The following is a 24,627-nucleotide window of genomic DNA, read 5'->3' as shown; positions in this document are numbered from 1 at the left end:
AAATTCCAACGCTCGTAAGTGTATGATCAACATGGATAGAATCTTCTGGTGCATTTTTCTTACTTCCCATTAGTGGATTACTGGTTTTTAAACTATCCCCTATCCTTTCGTCCACCTCTACTACTTCCCCATACAGCATCCTACGCCGGAGTTACCCGTGGATGTGCAAACACTCACACACAAAAACACAATTTTCTTAATACTTTCAGCTATCTCTGCTACCCTATTTTTTCGAGTTTTGCTCCATTTTGCTGTTCATTAATTTGTCAAATATTACTTTTGATGCTGTAGTTAGTTTAACTTTCGATCACACTAAATAACACACCACATTTGATAAGTTACTGCTGCACGTTGTTTGGATGTTTTTGTTGGTTTTTTTTTTGCATGGAATCCCTCCAATGGGTCGTGTCCTTGTGAACTCGACGACGGACGGGGTTGGGAACGAGGAATTCTAATTACATACTTGCATGTCTCCTAAATATTCTACTCGCCTAGCCCCCTAGCTGTCTTCAGTGATACTCCAACCCAATTCTATTTTAGTTCAATTACAGGAACAAGAACAATCGCTTGATTGTGTCGTAGCAGGTGAATGTGAAAATCTAGGACAAGCTCACCATTATGTGAACGATCATTTTGAATGCCATTGTTCAACGCTGGTTTTGAGATCGTTTGGGGCATGGCATTTAAGGATAATCCATTTGCCGATACAAACAAAAAACGTTAGGAATATAAATTTAAGGATAATCCATCGGATTTAAGGATAATCCATTTGCCGATACAAACAAAAAACGTTAGGAATATAAATTTTGTTCAATAATATCATATTCAATACCATTGAAACTATCTTTCTTCTATACTGTAGTACAAATTGGTGTATGGAGTGGATGTTGGGGATGCAACGAACTGTGCTCCCGGTTGGTTCTTTTGATACTAATGTTTTTGCAACTTTTTCCCCATTTTCAAACTGTGGCAATTCCAACCAAAACTACGTTACCTTAATTATTGTGTAAAATTGGTAGAAATTGCATCTAAAAAATATATTTATCGTTAAAGAAATATCGTGCGCTATATCCTTTTCAACCCATCCCTGGCTGTTCCGTCGCTTCCTTGGATGGGCGTGTATTGAATGTCTATGGCTCATCAAATATAAAGTGCGGATCGTTCTTTTACAATTGTTCTATCTACGAGGAGTTGATAATGGGAGACTTCTTAACTCGGAAAACTGATGTGTGGCGCAAAACGGATGTGGTTTGGTTTGAAACTGGTCTTGAAACTCTCTTCTGGAAACTTATAGTTTTCCTCCAGAATGCAACGTTCTAAAAATGGTAAAGTGTTCTAAGCTCGATACTATTGGTATTGTGGTTGAGATAGTTTAAAACTGTGGTTTTAGTAGTGTGCCTCTATCGTGTGTGTTTAGGTTTCGATTAAAATTCTTCTCGCGTATGGGGTTGAGATAAAATCGTTCTACTCAAGGGACATTAGGCAAGACATCAATGGCCAAATATGAGCCATCTTCGTCACCATCATCCTGCCATTTAGTGAGATCGTTATTTCAATGCAAAACGCAACGCATCTGCTTAATGTTTCCGTTCCAAAACACAGCTGCTCCATCGTGGACCTGTCATGCTTACTCTTCCTGTGCCTTTTTATGTTTTAAAACGATTTGAATCTTTTCCCGGGCTGTGTTTGTGTCTAATCTGATTACGCACTAGTTTTTCTCCTAAGCATTCTACAGCATTAACATTTGCTAGCCCTCGGAGCCTATCCCTCAACCAAGGCTCGTGTACGCTCTGTATAAAAGGAAAAAACAAAACAACACATCTATCATTTTTCAGTTGAGAGTAATTGATTTTCCATAGTCACGCGGGCATGTCCCACCAGAGACTGTCGTCCAACATAACTGGACGCATGCCCTTTTGCGCCCATTTAACAGTCTAGTTTCCACAGTCTAGCATTCATTCGTGTCAAGTATTACGGGTGTTTCGTTCCTATACAACAAGATTACCGGTGGCGGTTGGCCACCGTTGTTACCTAAACGCTAAACGCTACAAGCTATCGGGGGAGAATTGTTACGATAAAATGTTCCATTTTGAAGGATCGGTTTGATTCGATTTGATTCTTTTTGGTATTTTTCTCCTTGCCACACGTAGCTAAATATATTTTCTTTTGCATATTCAAAATTGGGTTTCCTACTTCACTTTGATGTCTAAGTGCGCACGTGGTGCATGCTGCATTTCGTTTTCTGTATTCGTTTGCTTACATGATTCTCATCGAGCTACTGCTATTTCTACCGATAGTAATTTTGTAAAGTACAAACAGAAACAATAAAACAGAAAGACCTCCCTTTGTAATGCCTTCGAATGCTTTTTTGTGTTTTGTCCCCTCACGCAACCTTTAACCTTAACGCCAAACACGGATTTCCTTACGACCGTACGTTCGGTACAGCTTTACATAATGTACAGAAGAGTGCAAATAATTTACAAACATGAGAGACATTCCCTCTACAATGATTAAGCGCACGCTGCGGGCATAACAAAGGCTTCAAACAACAACCCGCTGGGGGGAACTGGGGAAAAACTTAATCAATCCAACGTTTGAATTATCACATCATCGTTATCATTTGCTTTTGTCATGGGTCGTTTCGATTCAGATGTCCGCCGAGTCGCGGTTGGAGTGTTCGATGGCGGCCAGCAGGTCATGTTTCTGGCGTACGTACAGTCGTCCTTTGCGCCAGGGATTTTGCAGTTGCAGCGGTCTAAAGTCGTCCCGTAAGCAACGCTCCCGGGCTCCGATCACCGCGACCAGGCAGAAATTATCTAACCGCTCGGGTGTGTAGATCGGTCCTTCGCGTCCTTTTAGCACTACGGCCATGTTGAGCTGCTTGACGACCAGGTCGATCACCTCCCGGGCGCTCGTTTTGGGTGTGACACGCAGCTTTAGGGAGGTCCCACTCGGAAGGCCCGTTTCGTAAGCGGCGTAAACCTGCAGGATACTGGTGGCGGTAGATACAATCGTCCCGGCAGCACCACTGGTAGCTTCTGCCGGGGCACCTTCGGCCGGTGGCTGATCGGGAACCGTTGCATACGACGCACCGGATGTGGTAGAGTCTGACGTCGTCGTTACGATCGTTACCGGTTCACGCTCCGGTTCCACTGGTTGGTACGATTTGGCCTCGTTCTGCAGTGCGGCGAGCGTCGGCTTAAGGTACGTTGTCGTGAGGATCGGTTTCGTTTCCTCGAAGATCTCCATTTCCTGCTGCAGCTCACGCTCGATGAAGTTGATCGCTTTGAGTGCCTGATCGCGACTTTTCTTCGCAAACAGTTTCAACGGTCCGGAAGGCTGGGGTGCTGGAGCACTCGTGCTACTGCTTGGCAGCTGTCGATTGGTGTTTTCTACGTCCTCGATAGGCGTTGTTATCGGGGTGGTGGTCGTCGTCGCGGGAACCATCGGTACTAGAAACGGCGAGCGAACGTTCAGCAGTGGACTAGACGTGGCCGAGTAACTGGAGTAAATGGTCGGTGGGCGGTTTTTCTTTCCACCACTGCCACCGGTGCCACCCATCCCACCTGGTCCACCTGTTTTACCATCGGACGAATGATGATGAAGATGATGATGATGCGAGGAGCTATTGAGCGTGTCTTCGGAGCGTGACGGTGGCAACCGCTGTACCACGGCAAACTCCTTCTCGGGCTCCACACCCGTCACCGAATAGTAACTACTGTGAGTGGCACCGGACCCAGAATCGGCACTGTTTTTACGCGACCCCGCCTGGCTTACGTTCAGAAAGCGCGCACTATTGTATTTGAGCAGCTGCTCCGATTTGGAGTATTCCGCGTCGAGCAGCCCGTTATGGCCGAGTGTGTGTTCCACCGCCGGGCCTGGCCACGACCCTCGTCCCGGGCTGCTTTTGTGGAAACTATTCGGGCCTGCGTTTCCGGGCGGATGAAGCAGCTGCGATTCACTGCCGCCTTTCTTCTTGTCCCCGCCACCCTTCGGTAGCTTGCCAAAGTAGGTGCTCTTGTAGTCCAGTATTTGCTTCATATTCAACTCCGGCATGTTGGCTCGATCACGTGCATACCCGATCACATCCATCAGCCACCGGACCCCCTTCCAGATCGTGTTCAGCCCCCCGGATAGCTCCTGAAGCTTCGCCAGTCGATCTTTCGCCTTCTGCAACTCGGAACTGCTGAATGCTTCACGGTGCAGGTGGTTCGCTAGCATCGTGTCAAGTTCCAGGATGCAGGACAACCTCGAGTACTTCTGAATAATGCTACCCTGGTACGTCTTGAGGTGGATCATCTCGAACGCCTGGATGGGCATTGACAGCAGGTCACCCCGTTGCAGTAAACTCTCCTTCTGACCCGGTACCGCACAGCTACTCTCGGCCGGAGGACAGATAATAAGGAAGCTGACGTCGCTGTTCAGCTCGATCACCTCGATGTCGTACAGTCGATGCGCAACCGCCACATCCACCGGAATATCCATATACTGGAACAGATTGTGCACGGCTTTGGTGAGCATCTCGAGAAAGTGCAACTGTACCTCCGTCGGTCCTTGGTGCTTTGGTCGGAACTCCAATATGCTGGATGGTTTGTGCTGTTTTATCAATTCCCACTCTTCTCTGTAAGCATACCAAAATAGAAATGTATTTTAAAACAATCGGAACTCTCTACCGTCAGAAGGTTTTACTTACGCAGACACATGAGGATTGTCACGGATTTTGCAGTGCGGCAGTACGTTGGGCGTCTTCACCGGTACCACCACCTGTATCACATCCACCGAGCTCTGCATCTTCAGGTACCCGACGTACAACCCCCGGGAGAGCCGTATGTTGGAGACCTGATGGTAGTTGATCTGCTCCTGGATCGAGTTCATCAGTATTTCGTTGATACTGCTGTCCTCCGTCGAGAGGGCCAGCTTCTTGTGGATCTTGTTCAGCGGTATCCAACGGGAGTTTAGCACCGATACCGCTTTAGGACTCTAAAAGAGCAACGATAATGCAGAGCTAGGTTATAAATTTCAATATTCTTTGCAACACTAAACTGCAACGAACAGTTTAAGAAATTAAATTTTAATTTCCTGTTCCTTGACGGTACACTTACCTTAATACAGTTAACACAGGACAGCACAACGGTACCGTGCACGTCCCGCAGGGGTCGGTAGAACAGTTGGCCGAGGTCGGTAATCGAAAGGGCGGACTGCATCTGACAGGCGGCCGACAGGAGCTTCGTGCGGAAGTGTATCGCCGACGAGGCGTTCCGTTCCATGTCCATCCGTAGCAGTTTCACGTCGTCCCAAGTGCAGGCCACCTATAAATCAAACGGTAATGCAATGGTTTGTTACAGAAAAAGGACAAAAAAATTGCCCATTGGGAAAGTTGAAAAATAAATCGCCAAACGGCCATCGTATAGGGTGCACCACAAATAGCAACCCCGGAGGAAAATGTTTGCGAACCATTATCGATTGTGCTCGACGAAAGTCAAACATTCCCTTGTGGTCTTGGCGGTGGTGGTTGTTGTTGTTTTCCACAGTGGTGAAAGAAAAGCCAAATTGAACTCGAGGCTCCTCATCCCCTCGTTGACTCGGGGAGAGAGGTTTTAAAGTTTTCCCCCCCAGCATACGACCACGGCGCTGATGAGTGGTTTGTTCTGATTTATGTTCGTCTCGCGTGGAAGAAACCACACAAACCGTTCGGTTTGGAGCGAGAAAATAAAACGAGCAGTTTGTCTTTGCTTCATAAATCCTTGCTACACATCCGGGTCAATATTGTTTACTTCTCGTGATCCCGGAGATCCACGTCGGTGCTTAAGAGCAAAACACATACAGCGAAAATGGAATGGAAAATGTGTCGTTCCATAACTTTTCCCCGGTGATTGTTTGTTCACCAGTTTGTTTGTCAGTTGTTGTTTGCGAGGTCCTGCAAAGGCTCATGAAAGAGTAGGGAAAAAATAACTTTGAACTGTGACCGGAATGAAAGCCGAGAGGGGGTTGGGGGAGAAAAATTCGCACCAACATTGAACCAATCCCAGACGGCCAAGACGCCATCGGAAGGCAAGGACTTAGCACCGCGATGAGCCTGGTTAAGGATTTTCTACTGCATTGGCATCGGTGATTGGAGTTTACCGTTTGTCAACATTAAAAAAAAAACGAACTTAGACCAAAGTTTACCGAACGGAAATAAACTGACACTCCCCCACTGACCATCTTCCCAGGCGGTTCCAGTCAAAACGGGGGTAGGGCAGATTTTTGCACAATAAACCCCATCGTTTTACTGTGTGCGCAAAGCCCTTCGAGGCAAATAAATTTCTCTTTAGTGCCCCATCGCGGGCTGGAGCTTCACCGCATCGAGCGCAGCATCGATGAATAAATAAGAAGATACTGAGCGCCCTTTCGAGGTCCTAAAGTGCTGTTGGACGTTTGAGGCAAGTGTTACGCTGTTCGTTATTCCACTCCTGCTTGTGCGTACGTTGATTCGTGGGGATACTCGGATGGTTCTTACCTTCATCAGCCAGTAGAAATCTGTGTGCAGATTGCTGGTGAAGGTTTCATCAATCTCAATTACCGGCACAAAGTCTTCGTTGGTGAGCAGTAGTTTATCCTCGTGGTACAGGACGCAGGCTAAGTAAATTCCTCTGTTTCCAGCAGGAGAGAGAGTATTAGAAAAAAGAGAAGAAAGGTCATTCGGTGTTCCTAACGTTTGCGAGGTGAAAACCAACCAACAAGGGAAAGGGAAACAAAGGTGGTACCGTACCGTTTGAGATTTTTCTGAAATTTGGAAGCCGCCGAGAAGAGCTGCTTGATGGTGGTTTTCTTCTTCGTCGCTCGCTTCTGCTGCTGCCCGGTACTGTCCAGGGCGATCTCGGACGCGTCCTCGGGCCGTGCCAGCCGGACCGCGTTGAACAGCTCGTCCAGATTGCGCTGCTTGCCGGCGAATCGGTTGTCGCGTCCCTCCACATCACGCCAACCTTTTTCCAGGGAAAACGGGAGAATGGACAAAATTGTACAATCATTACAAGAGTCCCCTTAACCCGGCACAGAATTCGTCCCTGCTAGCAACAAAGTCGTGCTTCCCGGTTCGAGTACAGCTCATTACTTTCTTGTGTCCCGCTTCTACCGCGGCAGGCTATTATCACGTGCTATATCCGTAGGGATCGTTCCCTTCGTTGCGAACCATCCTTACCCTATGACCGGAGTCACAGTACACTCCGAGGCCGGTACCCCAATGACCACAAACTAATGGCTGCATAGTCCGCGGTGTTCAGACGGACAGCCGGACAAACGGAGCAAAAGTGGCTTTTATTTCTCCCGAGAGGCATCGCAATCTGGATGCCTTCGGTTAGGTTTGTTTGGCCTCTCCAAATGCTCACCGGTACGATGAGCTACAAATGGTCGGGTGTAGAGACCTCGCGGACCATTGCTTGTCTGCTTCATGGTCAGATTTTTCCTACAATGAGGAGGTTTCCCGGTGGCATTACAATATGATCACAAACAAAACATATCCTTTGTATGAAAGAATAGTCAAGTACAGAAGTAACAACCTTAACTTAAGAATTGTTTCCACGATATTTGAATTAAAGAAAGCATTTCTACCATTAAAGCTGTTTTAACAGGTAAATGAAATGTAACATAGCGCATGAGACGAAAAGGATAGGATGTCTAATTGAAAATGCAATCCAATAGACGATCATTACCAATGAAAATTGTTCTCTAGCGATAATTATACTTTTTAATACAATTACTGATTGTGTTTCTTTGAGTTGCGGCTGCTTTGCTCTCGTGTTTGTACCTAAGCACGATGAGGGTAAACATAACGATGGAAGTTTAATTTGAGGGCAACCAAGGATGCCAAACAATCCAACAATCTGAGCGAGAATCGGGAAAACCGATTCCCAACCGTGGAAACGGCACGCTTGGAATAGCTTGGAAGCACAGCTCACGGAACAGTGGTGCACCGTTACACCGGACGTCCTTTTCATCCACTTACTCGACGGCACGACACAGTTCGGGACGGATAGTTTGTACGGTCCCCAGCCCTTCACGTTGCCGGCGCACGCCCGGAAGAAGTATCGCCGGCCCTGTATCAGCTCGTTCAGATTGCAGACCGCGCCCATGCACCCGTGGAAGCTGCACCATTCGCTGATCTCCCGCTCGCCCACCACGTTGCTGAAGTCCGACCGGGAAGACCATTGCACTGGAATGAAGGAAACGGGTGAGCGAGTGTGAGGTAATTTCGTTTGCAATTGTGAACCGCTCGGCGGCAGGAAGCGACGCACGGATGGGGTCGGTTGGTCGGTCCATTAGCACTCACCTTTGAATTTGGTCGTTATGGCACCTTCCAGCGGTTCGTACAACCGCAAGCTGACCGCACTGCACCCGGTGACGTCGATATCGATCCGGTTCGGCACGTCGGGCGGTTTGGTTTGCTCCCAGCCGAGTATCATCCGCCGGAGGCCCTTGACACGCCGTTCCCACAGTCCGACTTGCTTGTCGATCTCGTTGCCGGTGCAGCTAGTCACCGATGGCCCACTGCTGCCTGTTGGCGATAGGAAAATGAGGAAAAATTAATAGCAACTATCGTTTGGTCGTGTAGTGCAGGCCAATCAGCCGGAGACTCTTAACCTCCGAAAGATTTGCCGATTGTTAGGGTCGGGTTTCGATCAATGATATACATTTTTTTCCAATACATAAGAGAACTTAAAACAGGTCAAGTAATGTAAGAAACCTTAAGAGATCCGGTTCAATAATAATGTTACCATATAATGTTATTGGACGAAAACCACGTAAATTAAATTTGTTTATTGTGAACTGGTTTCAACTGTAATTAAATTACGATACCCTCGCCCTTTCGTTTTACCCCTAACACTGCCGGACAATACCTTTTTAGTTACAAATTATGCGTGTAGAAAAACGCATTCTGGGTTAAGTGCAGTTGCACTCAAAGTTGTAGTAGAATGAAGTGTTTACAAATAAATTAAAACCCGGATGACGGTATATGAGCTGGAAAGTGTTTGCACATCACCACGTTGCGTTGTCCTCAGTTAGGAAACATGCGCTTAGAGCATCCCCCTTCGACTCCCTTCAACGTCGGCAAACATTTAGACGTATCAATTTCCATCCATCCTGCACACAACGCTTGTACCTATTTTGAAAGCTCGTTTACTCAACTGCAATTCTCTGCACCAGAGAGTCCTTACTGCTGCTTGCGCCACATGCCACATCCCGCGCGGGAGCACATTGCCATCTTTTTAATCACACGGAAAACGCTCCGCACTTCGAAATCAATCGAGAATACGCCAACCGGCATCGAATTACTGCACCATCGCTAGGGCACTTGAAGTGATGCGAAAGGAACACTTCCGGAACTGGTGGCATTGCGCGTGGGATGCGCAAAAAAGAATGAAGAAAATGAAATACATTTTCCTCCGGCCAACCAGTGTAATGTGATTATTCCTCGGCTGCCTCCTTGGGACGGTAGTGGATGGAGTAGAGGAAAGACGGGCAACAAAATCAAAGTGGAACGGAAATTGCACACCGTCTCCCGTGGGGTGGAAGTTTGTTCAGGCGTGCTGGCGACGTCTTGGGATAGTATTTCAATTGATGCATATTTTATGCATTACGCGTCTTTTGCAGCAAAAAAGCGAGTCGATGCAAATGTCCTTTTTTCTGATGCTTTGTAATCTGATGGTTTTGTTCGTGGGAAGGAAAGTAAGTAATGCAAAAGACAAATGCAGTAAGCATTGGTGTCTCCTTTCCTTTTAAACTACCTCTTTGTTTTACTTGTCTTAGATGTTAGCCATTTAGTTTCAAGACGTTTTATATTAAATTGATTTGATCAAACAAGCCTTAAACTCGTTCAAGTCATAAATCTAGCACAAACAGACCGAAATGCATAAGAGCTCGTTCAACAACAAACTCAATATACAACGATCATACTTGCTGATCCTAAGCTCCAAACTAGATCCCAACAGATTAAATTGTCTTTAAAGTGCACAAAAGCCTGGCCACTTGCCTCTTGGCCTTCGCTCGGACGCGAGTAAATAACATTCAGTCGGAAGGATGCAGCAATTTACGAAACTTTCAACGAAATCCCACTTCGCCGGCGGAGATAACTTTGCCTCCCACTTCTGGAACAAGGCGGTAAAGACATCCGGCTGGTTCTGTAAACCAAACGGCACCACTTTCGACCGAAGACCATGGGGCAGGTTTAACTTAAAATGTAAACTCTCGTTCGGATTGCAATTTGGAAACTTTTCAACCAACTACTCGTACCTCCAGTGGCTCCAGTAAAGAACTGCCTCTCGACTATTTCGTTCTTTGCCCAATGTCCTTGTTGAGGGGGAGGGCAGGCACAGTTTACTTCATTCATTATGTTTCGGTGGTGAATTGGATTTTTTTTTCGAGTGAGCTTTTGTTAGGTACAGAAAGTTGTAATAAAAGAACAAACTTTCAAGTCGTGCGACGAGGTTCGTCGTTGGACATTGCTTGGCGTACCTGAAGACACCCAGTGGTGGAAGTAAAAGTCACGCAGGTAAAGTGTGTTTTGGTGTTAATTTGGTTACCCACTTTACCAAGGGAATCCAAGGAATGCCAGTTGAGAACAGTAGGAATTCCCGCGAAGCACTTCCCTACATTAAGTGTGGTTTTTATGTACCAAATACTAATTGAAGCAACTTTTACAGGCAACGTGAATCAGTAGTATGGTTTTAAGTAACAACTAACTTTTACGGTTTACGACCATTTTCATCTCTAGAGATATGTTTCGTAATTGTACCTTACGTTGGGTTGGTTTTAACATTTTTTTAGAATCCTCAGTGAGACGAGGTCTTCACATTTAATTTTTTAACATTAAACTGTTTTAGTAAAAGAACTAAAATCCCAACACGAAATTATCTGTGCAACTTGCACACCAGGAAGACAACTGGGAATCAACAATCGTGTAGGTTGATTGCGCTTGACAAACAACCCTTGGCAACCTGAGAAGCGTTGCTCCTAGCAACGAACGTTGTTTATTGACGCTGGAGCAGCAGTGGCGAAGCAACGTCACAAGGGGTTTCATTTCACCAGAACGTCGGTGACGAAAACACACCGTGCGCAATGCCATTGCTGCTGAAAGACTACACCTGGGAGCGCCGGGTCGTAAGTGATTCGGTGAGGATAATCGTGACGGTTCCGTTTCCGGGAAACAAACTTCAACCGGGCGATATATTCACGACGGAACAGTTCCTGAAAATTTCCCGTGCACCACACTACTGGGAGCTATTCTTGTGTCATCCGATCGATCCGGACACGAGCCGTTGTAGTATCCTAGCGAATGAGGTCCTGTTTGAGTTGATCCCGTCCGATCCGACTGTGATCTGGGAAGCGCTTGAGATGGACGTTCCTCGCGAACAGAAGGCGCCCTTAAAGGAGCAATATCTCGAGCGACACCGGATCCGATTGGAGGAACGAGCCAAGCAGCGTGCGGTGGAAAAGGATTGCATGAAGAAGGGCGAGATTCATAGACAGATCGAAAGGGAACGGTGCGACCGATCCGCCATCGAGGGTCTGCTGGAGTCGGCCAAAGAACGCGAGCTAAAGCGAATGGAGTTGGCCATGGTGAAGGACTACCGAAGTCCGGTGTCCGGTACCAAGCGCACTCCCAAAATCGCTCAGCAGACGAGTAGTGGTCCTCTGGTGACGAAACCTGCTCCACCCGACAACAGTCCACCTCCAGTGCGCCGCTCCGGAACGGTCGAGGTGACGTTCAGCAAGCGTACCTTCGTCACTCCCAAGCGCGAATCTATGGAGGTGGCCGAACAGGAATGGATCCGGAAGCAGGCGGCCGCTCGTAGGGCGACGGTCGGGTTCGCCAACGACGACGAGCTGCGGCCGGACGAGCGCAACCCGGAGTGGCTCAAGCAGCGAGGTGACACGTTCTTCCAGCAGCGCAACTATCTTGCCGCCATTGCGGCCTACAGTGCCGGGATCCGGCTGACGAAGGACTACTATGCACTGTTCCTGAACCGATCGGCCGCCCACTTGGCGCTCGAAAACTATCAACGATGCGTAAGTGACCCGGGTAGGGATTTCCTTGCGCTTTTCTGTCTATGTCTAACTCCTTTTTCCTTTAATATTCCTGCTTACCAAGGCTGAAGATTGCTCGACAGCCCTGGAACTGCTGGAACCACCGGTGGAGGCCAACCGGAAGGCTCGGGTAGCCTGTCTCGCCCGCCGTGGAGCAGCCCTGGTGAAGCTTGGCTTTTTACGCCAAGGCTATGACGAAATGGTGGCCGCCAGCCGTCTCGATCCGGACGAGGCGAGCCTACGAGAGGAAGTGGAACGTTTGAAACATCTTCTCGATCGGGGAACCGATAGCGATTCGGACTAAGACCACTATTATTGTTGTTCATCGATATTGTATGCTGACAATTTATTTAGGATTAGTTGATTAATTTGTTGATTAATAAACTTTGACTCCATTTGATGCTTTTGATTATACTCTCAGGTTACAAAGAGATTGTTTGCGTACCAAGAAACAAGACCAAAGTAGACAGCAGTCAAAGCTGTGTTCAAAATGTGAACACAATCAATCGATGGATGCCCTTAAAAGTTTTTCTAGCGTTTCATAGCGTTATAGAAGTTTCGAGTATACCTTAGAACACAAAAAAGAAATACCATGAAAGGAAAAACTCCTCTCGTTACCGTAAGGCTGTAGGTGTCCGAAGGCACGTCATTAAAGAGTCGATCCGAATCACCCGAATTGTTCGCCCCACCCCGCACCATAGCCAAACGTTAATCAATTTTACCTCGTCGGTCACGAGGCAGAACCGCCTCGAAGGATATTATTTTTACCGAGAAACCATCGCCGTAAGTGTCCCATCCCCATCTAGGTCCACTTCGGTGCCAGCGCCTCATTCTCTTCGGCGCACTGTACTGTACTTACCGATGATATTTGAGAAGGATGTTTTGCCGGCGTTGGTTCCGGACCCGGTTCGCTCGTTGCCGGTCGCGCTCGCCTGATTGGTGTCGAAGTTTCCCAGCTCGTGCACGGTCGCTTCGGCTTCGCAGAGCAGATTGTTCAGATGCAGTCCCATGTTGCTGTTGGCCGCTTGCACTAATTGGAAGAGACAGCCGCGGGTTTGGGGCGTTCGTTAGTGGAAGCGTTTGTGTGGGTGTTTGTGTGTGTGTGCTGGGCCTCCGCAACACACGCCTGGGCCAGCAGCGTCAGATAGTTGGCGAAACCGCTTGACTATTGTCCCGTGATCGTCTCTCCGTCCTTCTCATGCTACCGGTTAAAAGGAAAGTTCCTAGCATACTTCAAGACACAGGAGGTGGTCCTTGAACGCAGCCGTACTGTTAGGTATTTCAAGCCGCGTACTTTACAGTGCAAAGGACACACAGCGAGAGCAACAAAGAATGGGTGTAATTTTTAATTACAAAAAATAATTAAAACTCAATTTGTCTTTGGGGAAATCCATCCTGTTCCATCGAACCGGGCAACTTATGCTCGGGTTGGTCGGACGCTGATATGCTGCGTCATGGCGCAAAGGAGTGAGAATTAAAAGTGTTTTGCGAAATAAAACGGAAAACATCTCGGAGAAAAACGGATGCGTAAAACCTTCGATCTTTTACGTAGGACATATTACAACCAGGGGACAAAGTTATGTACGGTTTATTCGCTGGAAATTCGATGCCACCGTCGTCATTACTAACCCGAGTGCGCGTTCTCGATGGCGCCCTGCTGCAGCAGCATCTTGGTCATCGATCGGTTATTGCTGAGCACGGCCACGTCCAGTGGCGTGAGGCCGTCACTGTTGAGGCTGTTAACATCCACGTCCGTGCTCTCCAGGATGGTGCGTGCCTTTTCCAGGTGTCCATGTTCGACGGCCGAGAAAAGAGCTACGGAGAAACGAAAGATTAAAAATTGGTTTAGGTTAGACTAGTTGCCAACGATTTCCGATAAGGTAACGGTATGATTTGATGTCCGTGTTCGGCGATTGATTGAGGGCTTTGGTGAAACTTGACTGATGTACAGTGCAAGACCATACCGAAAAAGACCGTAAAATTAGGACCCGATTAGGCAAATCTGAAATGCTAATGCGTTGACGCATGTAAAACCTCCGAGCATAATTTCGGTATTTGCAACATTATCGCAACGGAAGCCCTCGAGACGGAGCGAAACCGTTGGAAACAACATCCTAATCCTCCTCCCGGCATTACCATAATCAGTGCCCATTTGAATTAAGCTAATGCGATGCATTCATTCGTATGGTTCGCCGGTTTTCTTCTTTTCGAAGGACGCCATCTAACAACATTGTAGTCGCGTTCCCTCGTTAGTTGCTTTTAAGAAGCAATTTGGCGCATATTCGCTAGAAATCACGACCGACAATTGTCAATCGTTACGAATCCACGCTGCGGTCGTAATGTATTCGCTCTCGTCAACTCCCCCACCACGCGTTGTATTATTTTTGTCCATCCAATTTACATCTCCCCCGAGGGGGGGGGGGGGGGGGGACGTGGGTGATCAATTCCCGGGAACTCCAAATCCAATGTGGCAGCTGTCCTCCCCGTTCATTTATGCACACCCGGGCGAGCGGACGGTTCGAATGTGTGCGCTACTAGTTCCCAATCATGATTTATGCTCCGCCCGTACGCAGCCCGGTGTCATCTATGGATTGATTAATTTGACAAACATAGGGACGTGGAAGTTCATATCGGCCTCCGTCTGTCCGGTGATGATAATTACGCGTAAATAAATGATTATCGCATTTGATACACGCAGGCCGATCGGGTCGGGTCGGGTGCATAAACAAACATGGTCAATCGCGAGACGCAGTTCTAAATATTTAACCACATTTCTGTCACCTGCGCCCGCCCGTGTGTGTACTTCTTCTTCCGCTTGTGTTTGGTTATTAACGTCAATGATTCTCTCCTCGATGTGATTGAAATAGTGTGGGAATGGTTTAGATAAGTATCATCGCTTGGACTTATTTATAGCATTCATCGGAATAGAATATTACTCGACATTGGAAGAAAACTATGACGCTCGGAATGGTATTATCGGAAAATCAAATTATCGGACACGCAACGCAGCGGATTCGGCGGAGGTTTGCGTTCCAATTGAGGACACCCGAGGACCGTACCGTGCAGATGGATGTTAATTTGGGTCAGTTTGTCCAACTGTGCCTGCAGCTGCTTGTGCTGCTTCTTCGTCGGCTGCTTCTTCTGCTTCCAGTACGACGGAGGGGCGATCGTGGCCGCTTGCGGGGACTGCTGTGACTGGTACGGGGGCAGCGGGGACACACTCTTGGCGTTGTGCACCGCCAGCACGTCGACGGAGTTGGTGACCGTCACACCACCCGGCCCGCTCAAATTATGATTGTCGCTCACGGTCAGTCGGTTCGAGCGCAGCAGCAGCAAGTGCTGTGCGTTCCGGGCGTTCCGCTCCGCTTCCCCGTTGGCGCTGCTGGCGTGGTTTGCGGTCGGCTTGCGGTGATGGTGCCCACCTACACCGCCTCCTCCATCGGACGCCTCGTCCACCGAGCTGGTCGAGAGGTGACGCGTTTTCTTGCCGATCTTCGGCGACAGGTGGCGCTTCGGTACGTGCACCGACGGTTCCTGGTGTTCCGCACCGGGCGGATGTTGCTGGTGCGGTAGGAGGTATTCCATCCTCGGGCCGGTAGTTGTAGCCGATACGCTTGAGAGGTTCGGTGAGCTTACGCTCGAGATGCGATCGAGTGCGGACGACGTTACCGACGGCAGGGAACCGGCCAGCTTTCGACGATCGGTTTCATTTTCGTACACAACGGTCACGTTTTGGGAGCCGACTCCCTGCTGATGTACGGCGCTGGGGAGTGATTGAGCGGATGCGGTCCCGGTTTGCGTCTCGATCGTGGCCAGCGAGTTGGTGGAGCCGTCGCAGGACTTTTGGCGGGGTGATGACACACCGGAGCCTGGGCAGGGGATTGTCGGGCAGGTGAGGCGACAACTCGGAAACTCTAGGTTCGACAGGGACCGCGTGACCAGATCCGGCAGGCTTATCTCTGTGTGGTACCACCGAAACAATATAAAACGAGAAAGAAAAAGGAAAAACAGAAACATAAGAAACAGAAAATACAAAGATAACTAAATAAACTAACGTAATAAAAATAAGTTTTGTCATTTAAATTTGAAAGCAATAAAAAAAGGAAGTTGATAACAAATTACCCAATCCCAAAGCGGAAGGAAACACAAAAAAAGGGAAGAAAGAAAGTAAGGTAAGGAAAAGTGTGAAAACAAGCATAATGAATGTTAAAAGGTTCGCCCATTTCGTACCCTAAACGGACAAATTAATTACACACAATAAAACACACGGAGCGCGCTCGGTTGCTGCCTTTCGGTTGCGCCCGGGACGTGTCACGGAAACGGCTCACGCTCTTATCGTAATTGTAATCTCTATACACCGCCGTTCCTAGGTGGCAGCTAGGACACCGGATGAGCACACCGGGCACGTCTCGTCCGGCGTTGAAATGATTGTAAATTGTACTCAATTTATTTTTGAAATCCCCTCAATCCGTGGGGCATTCATGTCCGTGAACACCACATCAGCCCGTAGAAGCCGGAAATATTTGCACACCGTGGCATTGCGTTCACACTCAAGCAGTCTCACAAGGAAGCCGAGTTCATGCCACCTGCAGCAACCTGTTTCGGCTTGAGGGCACGTTGAAAGGATGCGTGTGAGAGTTTTCCAAAAACCCCCCCTTCTCAAAGCTTCCACTCGGTGCTTCCTGATTCCGGCCGATTTGCGGAATGAAAGACCGGCGGCACTAATCTTGAGCGTTTCTTGTTCGAATGGAGCCACTCCTTATGCAACACCTCGGTTGTGCCTCGGACGGTCACGAACTCCCGCCGAACCATCCGGGGTGAAAGTGTGCGGTATCGGTTGGGTTGGGCTTTCCTTTCATCAACCGGAGTGTACTCGTTCATTAGAGAACGCGTCGGTACGTTTCCGCCACGGACTTGCCTGGAATCCGGCCAAGGAACCCGAGCTGCACCACGTTGCTGAGTGATGGTACGTAATTCATTCGTCCGTTGTTGGGAATTTAATATTTTCAAAGAGTGTACCAGGACACGGTGGTGTGAAGCAACCTTCCTCCCCCCGCCTTCCGTGGACGCCATTCCGTGCGCTCAAAGGATCTAATTCTGTCGGTCGCTAACCATTTCGCCAGATGCACTTCTCGGTGCTGCTGCTGCTTCTGCTCCTGCTAATGGAATAACCACACGCTTTTTGCTCTCCGGCCAGGTTGCCCTGTAACGCTCGCCACTTTAGTAGCGACTTTTCTTTTTGGTTTTTCCATCCCTGCCCCTTCGCTTTCTCACGCCCAAGAAGGACTCAGCGGTGAACAAAACCTACTGCGAGATTGAAACAAAACGTCTTCTGCTCGGGTGCGGAATAGAAAAAAAAAAACGCCACAAGAGAACGCGTTTCAACGACTCGTCGGCGCTTCTGTTTCTTCAAGACGGGCGCGAAGAGGAACTAGCAACAGTCGAACCCTGACGAAACCTACACGGGCACGGTGTACTATTTTTATCGTATCAGTGACGCCACCGATAGTGGACCGGTTTTCCCTTCTCTCCCTTGGGGAGAAAATTTTCCACCGACCGGGCGGGTTTTCTTTGGAGCGCTACGCGTTTTGTTTTTTCCCCCACAGTGCGTTGAAAGCTCCATCGCAGCTGATGGGAGGCAACGGAGGTGGAGGGGAAGATCTTCATCTGAAGCGACGGAGTGACGAAATGAACGGCGGAACTATAAATTGCATCCTTTTAACCACACTTTTTTTTGTCTGACGTCTTTTTTTTAAACCATGGACCAGGCGAATGAAGGAATAGGAAAAGCGAGCACAGAGAAAAGTAAAGAAGAGCTAAACCTGATAACCGATGCAAGATGAAGATGTCGGTTTTCCATGCCGGAGCAGTTGATCCGATTAAAAAAAAGTCCTTTGTACGTAGAAAGCGTGTTTTGGACGTAGGACGGAAGTACCACTTGGGGGAAAAAAGATAGTTCCCGTATGCCAATTGAATTTTTCCAGAAAGATGTGATGGTTTAGTATTTTTATTTTTCCGTTATATTTAATAATTTTAATTTTACACGATTTAAAAAAAATGACGTTAATCTCGATAAATTAACGGGAGATGCATCTTGAAAAGTCACACAACTTTCAAGTTTTTAGTTGAATAATTAAAAGTAAAAATTTAATTGAATGTACACAACTCTTTCCTTTTTTTCTCACATCATTGTTATGCTTTCCACAAGTTATCATTTATCAGGAAGTTGTTATAATATAAATTAGCTTTTCTTCAGGAAGCGCAGCGAGCGGTCACGGTTCGCTCTTCGGATAATGAATAATGCCAGCGAAAAGGGCCAAGTCCGGGAAAGACATCTGGCAACCGGCTTGCTGACCGCCACCCGTAACCATTAAGCTTAACTGATTCTTGCTGCACAAACCTAATTTCGTGCGCTTTACGTTGAACAACGGCAACGGCCACGCTTGATGCTTGAGGATCGGTTCTTCAACGTCCAGCGCGTGGATGGTCAACTGAAGAAAAGATATTTGAAAAAAAAAGAAAACCCACACAGAAAACCTACACGCTCAAGTAACTTTGAGCCAAGAAGTGTAACGGAGCAAATCATCAGCCCTTGGAAAACCCAAGGAAAAGTCACCGGAGGAAAGGGTTGGTGGATCATCGTCGCAATCCAGCGATGTCCGACAATGGCGGTGACAGTTTTGCAGTTTTCATTTACAACCCACCTGCCCGGTTCCATTCCTCCCCGCTTCAGGCGGTTTCGTCTGGTGGAAATGTTCCGAGTCCAAAAATAGAACGACATCGTTTTCCATCGTGTGCGGGCGCGTGCCCTTTCCCCCTTCTGCCGCAGACCGACGATGGGCAACGGAGGGCAACAGTTCCGGGCTCGGTAACCGGCGTGCAATAATGCACTTTTCCACCCAACACTCCACACACACATTGGGATTACACACACCTACACCCGACGCGCAGACCCCGTCGTCGTCGGAAGTCCTTGAGCTTCCATTTCGAGGCGGCTGCTTAGCTTTCTTTTCGGCATTTCTGGAGACGGCAGGGAAAGGGGAAGTGGAGGGCAACAGTTGCTTGAGTGGAGGTGCCTTTCGGGTTCAAGCATATTGGGTGCATTAAAACACGAGGCCTTTGTACATTGCGTGTGGAAAGCAACTGGCAAAGAGTACGGAATGTACATTATTCCATTTGCTCTACTGCTTTTGTTATTGCATTGTTATAAAAAAAAAAGAATTTAAAAATACGGCTAAAATCTGCTCGACATGCCAACGATGAGGCACCGTTTAGTTTCTGCCATGATTGTTGTTTTTTTTTTCAAATTTTTAGTGGTTTTCGTTCCGTTTCTTTAAAAGGAAAAGCTAATTTTTCCTTTTAGTACGTTTTGGTTGAAACAATAATTAACTAATGGCAATAAACTTTCGAAAAACAAAAGGAAAAAAACCGGCATGTGAAGTAAATGAGATTTTTCATGTTTGGAGGGGTATAACTTTTCAACCAAACATGGAGTTTAAACACGAAACGTAAGAGTACCGAAATTTTCAAAAAGAAAAGCTTAAGAGAATTTGGAATAAAAGTAAAAACCCAAAACATAAAATACAGAAAGGATCAAGTATAGCGTCTGTGTTAGATAACCTTCTACACTCGAAAGTGAAAATTGTAATACAAATCCGCACAACGGACAAATCCAACCTTAGCTACTAAGCTAAGGATCTAAGGAGTGGACCGGAAAAGTCACACCGGTGACACACACATTGACCAAAAGTGAGCTTAAATCGTAATCTTTCCTAACACTAGCCGGAGAGAATTGCGCCATTGTGTCACCGGCTACGGTTGAGGAAATCTGGCAAGTTGCAACCACTTTTCCTTCGAGTGCCACTCCAGGAACCCCGGACCGCAGGATCGATGAGGGATTTAGGGGGGAGTTTGGGTACAACTTTCGTTTCCTCTGGTGACACACACATGTGTGTGGCATGCCGACGGAAAAGTTTAACCATATAAGAAAACCGTAAAGCACGGGCGGAAGAAATCCTTACTGGTGCTATTGTTCGCCCACACGGAACCTTTCCGTATGGTGGCCGTTCGCGTGACGGTGAGCGAAGCCGGACGTTGCTGCTGGTGTGTCGGTTCTGTCACCGTCGGTCGCTCCTGAACAACGGGGAGATGTCCTTGCTGCTCCTGCTCCGGTGGAGTTCCACCGACGACGGTGGGTTTCGCGGCAGAAGGATTGGCGAAGGTGGTTGGCTGTTTCCTAACAACAGTCAACTTGAGCTGCTGCCCACTCGGAATGTCTTCTGGTCGGTTTTCCTTGTCCCGCACCGACTGGGAGCGGGCGAGTGGCGTGACGGTGGCGTCGGTCGGTGGTCGTCGGTGCACTTTCAGCGAGCTCTGGACGGTCGTCGAGCGACAGAAACCCTCCATCAGCAAGGCGGCCGCTTTGGGCGGAACGTTCGCCGGAAGACTCGGAACCGGCGGACCATCGTCCGCTTCCTCGTCGACGGTACGCTTCTCCTGGAGGACCTTCGCGTGCAGCCGACGCAGCTCGGTGTAGGTGAGCTTCAGCTTGTGCAGCTTGTGGCGCAAACTGCGCCGCACATCGTCATGGTTCGGGCGGGAAAAACTCGCGTTCCGCAGAATGCCACTTCCGCTTTTGCTGCTGAGGCTGCTGCTGCTGCTGCTGCTGTTACTTCTCCCGGCACCGACCGGAGAGGACTGGGCCAAATCACCGACCGCTGGCAGATGCGAGTAGTTTACGGGAACGATCCGACCGGAACCACCGGAAGCGCTTGGCTTCAGTCGAGTTCGAAGGCTGCGCAGCGAATTGAATGACGATCGCATCGAATGGCTCCGACGGAACGGTTGCTGGACGTTGCCGATGCCTGAGCGTGACGGATCGTTGCCGACGGGAGTACGGCCCCCGCCGATGACAGCCGCCATCTCCTCCTCGTCTCCGAGCGTGTCACTGCTGTCGTTGAAAACCGCATTCGAGTAACATCCGTCGGCGGCGATGCCGTTCCGTTCGTAGAACGACTTTTCAGAGGATTCGCGGGAACTGCTGACTTTACTGCCCCACTCATCCATCTGTTCCCTTCTTTTTGTTTACACTACGATTGAACTGTGTTGTGAATGGAAAATCCGTATTAAAACACCATCCGGGAATCAAAATGAGATCCGGTTTTGCAGCACGACGGAAAGAAAGCGACACTTGTGGCATAAATTAAACGAGTTGTACCCTGCTTTTGAAATGTATCCTTTTTCCAAAGAAAAAAATAACCATAGCAACGCTTGGAACACCTCGATCAATGAATGAATTTTAAGCCTACAATCGCTTTACAAGGTTTGAACAAAAAAGCAAATTTGAAGGCTTGGAGTTAAAAAAAAAGTTAAATACCCTAATGAACCCCCACAAATGTTACCTCCCCATGGAATTAAGGAAAATAATTTATACAATCCGTTTCCCCCACCCGTGCGGTCCCACTCGTATCCCGCATATCGTATCAGATGGAATACTAATTTGTTTTATGTGCTTTCGCAATCGATTTTGCAATCGAAATTGATACTTCCGGTTGGAAGGAAAATTTATCGTTTGAAAATGGAGCGAAATAATGGGAAAAGGAAAACCCTCCTAACGAACCTGCGTGGATATTTTTCACACTTCCCCTACACGCCTTTTCCCGCCTTTTATGGGTTTTATTTTCCGAAAGCTCTGGGTTTAAAAACATTCCCATTCTTCCTGTTTCTTTCCTTTTTCGCCTACTTCGATGGATGGAGTGGTGAAAGATAATGGGATGAAAGTCCTTACAAACGGAAGTATGCGATGAATTTATGTTTTCTTTTTTGTTTGCCGACCGATCCACAAATGGGAACCGCGTTGTAATCCGCTTAGGAAGGCGTCCCCAACCCCCCACGGGAAGGCTCGGAGAAATGCAGCCCGGGGGAGGACGAAGCGAAATTGAATAACTTTAACTCTAAAACGCCGGTGGAGGTAAAAGTTTTTCCCCCACATCGTGCACAAAAGCTTTCCAGACTGCTTGAGATTTGAGCCAAAAAAAAGGGAACCAAAATACCCAATACTATCTTTAAGGAATGCCCTTCTTCAAACGGACCAAACGGACGTTGCGTTTGCGAGGGACACGAGTTGCGTGAGTTCCCACGCAGGTTCCGGTCCCTATGCAAACGACCACCCGGTGTGGTTGTTCTATTTTTGGTCACCTGGAGGTTAAAACTTGTAAACAATATAATACCACCACCAACCAGAAAGGGACGTTTGTGCGTGGGTGCATTCCTGGAAGGAATGGAAATCCTCGCTCGCAGAAAACAACTTTCGAGGTGCGCATCAATCGCTGCGAGAAACAACGAAAGGCGGTACAGCTTTTAAAGTTTATTTCTTCTTCCTTGGGAGTCGTTGTTTTTAAAGGCCCACACGTTGCGCTTGGCCGTCCGCTAAGTATCCGTGTAAAAACCTTCCCGGGGACGCACTGTTTATCCTGATCAAACCGCTACACACGCAGCGGACCGGCTCGGAGCCGTTAAATGGAACTGGGATTTGTGGCGATCCCCCGAAGTGTGGCCACAAATCTTCCGGAAGCCCATCTTCAGGGCCACTCAATGGCCGCCGAGCGGAGAGATAATCGCTTAACCGCACCAACGCCAGCACGAACACACGGGGCGCGTGTGTGTCGTAAAGCGAATCCCGCCGTGGAAGTTCATAATAAACCAACCGACCGGTCGTCCGACCGACCACCTCACCGGAAATGGCCTCCTCGGACCCACGGTTTGTGTGTGTGTGATGTGAAAAAATAATACCAGGAAACACGAACGGCAACGGTAAAACCACGTCACCTTCGAAGACGATGACGCAAAAGTCCTTTTCGGTTTTCCTTCTCCTTATTAGCCAACAGGACAAACTGGCGAACGGAGGAGGGGGTGGGCGGGGGAGTTTAAAAAAGATCGCCTTCTTTCCCACCAGGTCGTCGTTCGTTTGTCAAATCTGTAATTCCCACGACTCCCCCCCGCTCTGGAAAATCGCATCGGCGACGAAGTGTTCGTTCAAGATAGGCGCGGAGGAGGCAAATAGAACGTAAAAGGATATTTTAGTACATAGGAAAACAACCTACGTGCACGAGGGACCTTCGCGGGTTCGGGAGATGACGCCATTTAATTAATCTATAAATTATAACAATCCTCCACGGGACTTTAATAGGGTGGGGTAAGGGTGTTCTAGCCGGTTTAGCCATTTTTCGGCCAACGCAACAAAAAAAGTAGCGTACCACAACATTTTAGCACTGATAAAAATGATCCCAAATCCTGAGCCGGCCGGGACCCGACGTGGTGTTAGCCACGCGCTTGGGTTTTCGACTCGGTGTCGCACGCTTTATTTATTTATGGCGTTGACGTCAGCGCCGAGGTCTTAGGAGATCGAGAAACTTCTTAGCTCGCTGAGCTGCTGGTTCCGCTTTGCGCGATAAAAATGGTGCTGGATGGGTCCAATTCATTCATCACCCCCTCCCGGTTGTTTCGCATTCTTTCTTTCAATGTTGTAAACTTAAGAAGCTTTTTTCTTGCCGATATCGCGATTTTCTTATTTATCCTCACGTTCGCGGAGGAGAACTTTCTTTTTGATCCAGTTCTGAAAACATTCCACCCACAACGCGACACGACGACAAAGTCAGTAAAGTGGGAAAGTCCATTACCCAGAGCAAAAGGACACGTCGACGGGCCGCACTTTCTATTCCGCTCGAGTCGAGGAGGCTAAAGGTTCCACGTAAATTTAATTTAAATTTCACATCGTCAGTCGAGCTTTCCCGCGAGAATCGAGGAGGAATAAAAGCTCGCGGGGAGACCAACACCAACGCACCCACCAAATGGAATCGCTATTTCGTTATCGGGCGCCATCGTTCACATTCTTCGGTCGGATTTTTCCCGGTGGCGTGCCGATGTCCTCCTAATTGGGCGTCGTAAATCGCTCATTTCATCCGGTTGGTTTGGGTTCCGGAAAAAGGGTTTTCACCATCGCTTTAGCGCACCCATCGACGTGGACGTCGCACGATTTATTGGCATCACGGATCGGTGGGAGGGGTTAGGGGAAAACCACCTTGTTGAGGGAAAAATTGGCAACCTTCCACCGTCCGCCCCCCTATGTCACCGCAAATCGTTGTGGAAATCGATTGAGGAAATGGCTTTTAGTACGAAGTGAGATGCACTAACACTAAGCTGTCGATAAATCTTGCCCCGGCTGATGGTTCGATTGTTGCGGCATTTGCGCTGGCGGTTTTAGTTTTATGTCCCCAATTTTTCCACACCCCAAAACCCCCCTCGCCCTCGTTGGGGCAATCCTTTCGCTATCAATTATCGAAAAGTTTGCTCATTGAATATTCAACAGCAGCAATACGCGCGCATAAAGGGTCTGGGGGTTGCTTACTTCGCCAGTCGCGACTTTGGCCCGTGGCTTGGCAACACGCCGACCAACGGGGGATGGAGATAAATTATAGGAGCCCGCGGGCCACGGACGACGATGATATAGCGCGCCGTTCTCGTGTCACCGTGACACGCTCTTATCTGTCGACGTCGGCGGCGGCG

General features: G+C 48.3%; 2 protein-coding genes across 2 annotated transcripts; one reads left to right on the top strand and one right to left on the bottom strand.

The window, feature by feature from the left end:
• Window positions 1-342: 342 nt before the first annotated feature.
• Window positions 343-21,129, bottom strand: LOC131272017 (uncharacterized). Its single transcript, XM_058273627.1, has 11 exons — window positions 20,085-21,129; window positions 15,123-16,022; window positions 13,693-13,878; window positions 12,923-13,093; window positions 8,309-8,533; window positions 7,985-8,191; window positions 6,752-6,965; window positions 6,500-6,632; window positions 5,103-5,309; window positions 4,694-4,980; window positions 343-4,621 (listed from the first exon to the last, which is right to left on the bottom strand). The coding sequence occupies exons 1-11, from the start codon at window positions 21,127-21,129 to the stop codon at window positions 2,647-2,649; spliced, it is 5,550 nt and encodes a 1,849-aa protein (XP_058129610.1). The 3' UTR covers window positions 343-2,646.
• Window positions 11,095-12,367, top strand: LOC131258734 (dynein axonemal assembly factor 4-like). Its single transcript, XM_058260111.1, has 2 exons — window positions 11,095-12,045; window positions 12,128-12,367. Exons 1-2 carry the CDS (start codon window positions 11,095-11,097, stop codon window positions 12,365-12,367), a joined length of 1,191 nt encoding a protein of 396 aa, XP_058116094.1.
• Window positions 21,130-24,627: the final 3,498 nt, after the last annotated feature.

Source organism: Anopheles coustani, chromosome 3, assembly GCF_943734705.1.
Source record: "Anopheles coustani chromosome 3, idAnoCousDA_361_x.2, whole genome shotgun sequence".
NCBI classification, from domain to species: Eukaryota; Metazoa; Arthropoda; class Insecta; order Diptera; family Culicidae; genus Anopheles; species Anopheles coustani.
The sequence above is the reverse complement of the archived record's forward strand: the minus strand, read 5'-3'. Positions and strand labels throughout refer to the sequence as shown.

Excerpts from the sequence above, each read along its gene's own strand:
- LOC131272017 (XM_058273627.1), bottom strand. The coding sequence starts at position 21,129 with ATGGATGAGTGGGGCAGTAAAGTCAGCAGTTCCCGCGAATCCTCTGAA. Across the intron at positions 16,023-20,084 it reads GTGGGCGAACAATAGCACCA|AGATAAGCCTGCCGGATCTG; the intron begins GTAAGGATTTCT and ends GGTACCACACAG. Across the intron at positions 13,879-15,122 it reads AATTAACATCCATCTGCACG|CTCTTTTCTCGGCCGTCGAA; the intron begins GTACGGTCCTCG and ends GTTTCTCCGTAG.
- LOC131258734 (XM_058260111.1), top strand. The coding sequence starts at position 11,095 with ATGCCATTGCTGCTGAAAGACTACACCTGGGAGCGCCGGGTCGTAAGT. Across the intron at positions 12,046-12,127 it reads TCGAAAACTATCAACGATGC|GCTGAAGATTGCTCGACAGC; the intron begins GTAAGTGACCCG and ends CTGCTTACCAAG.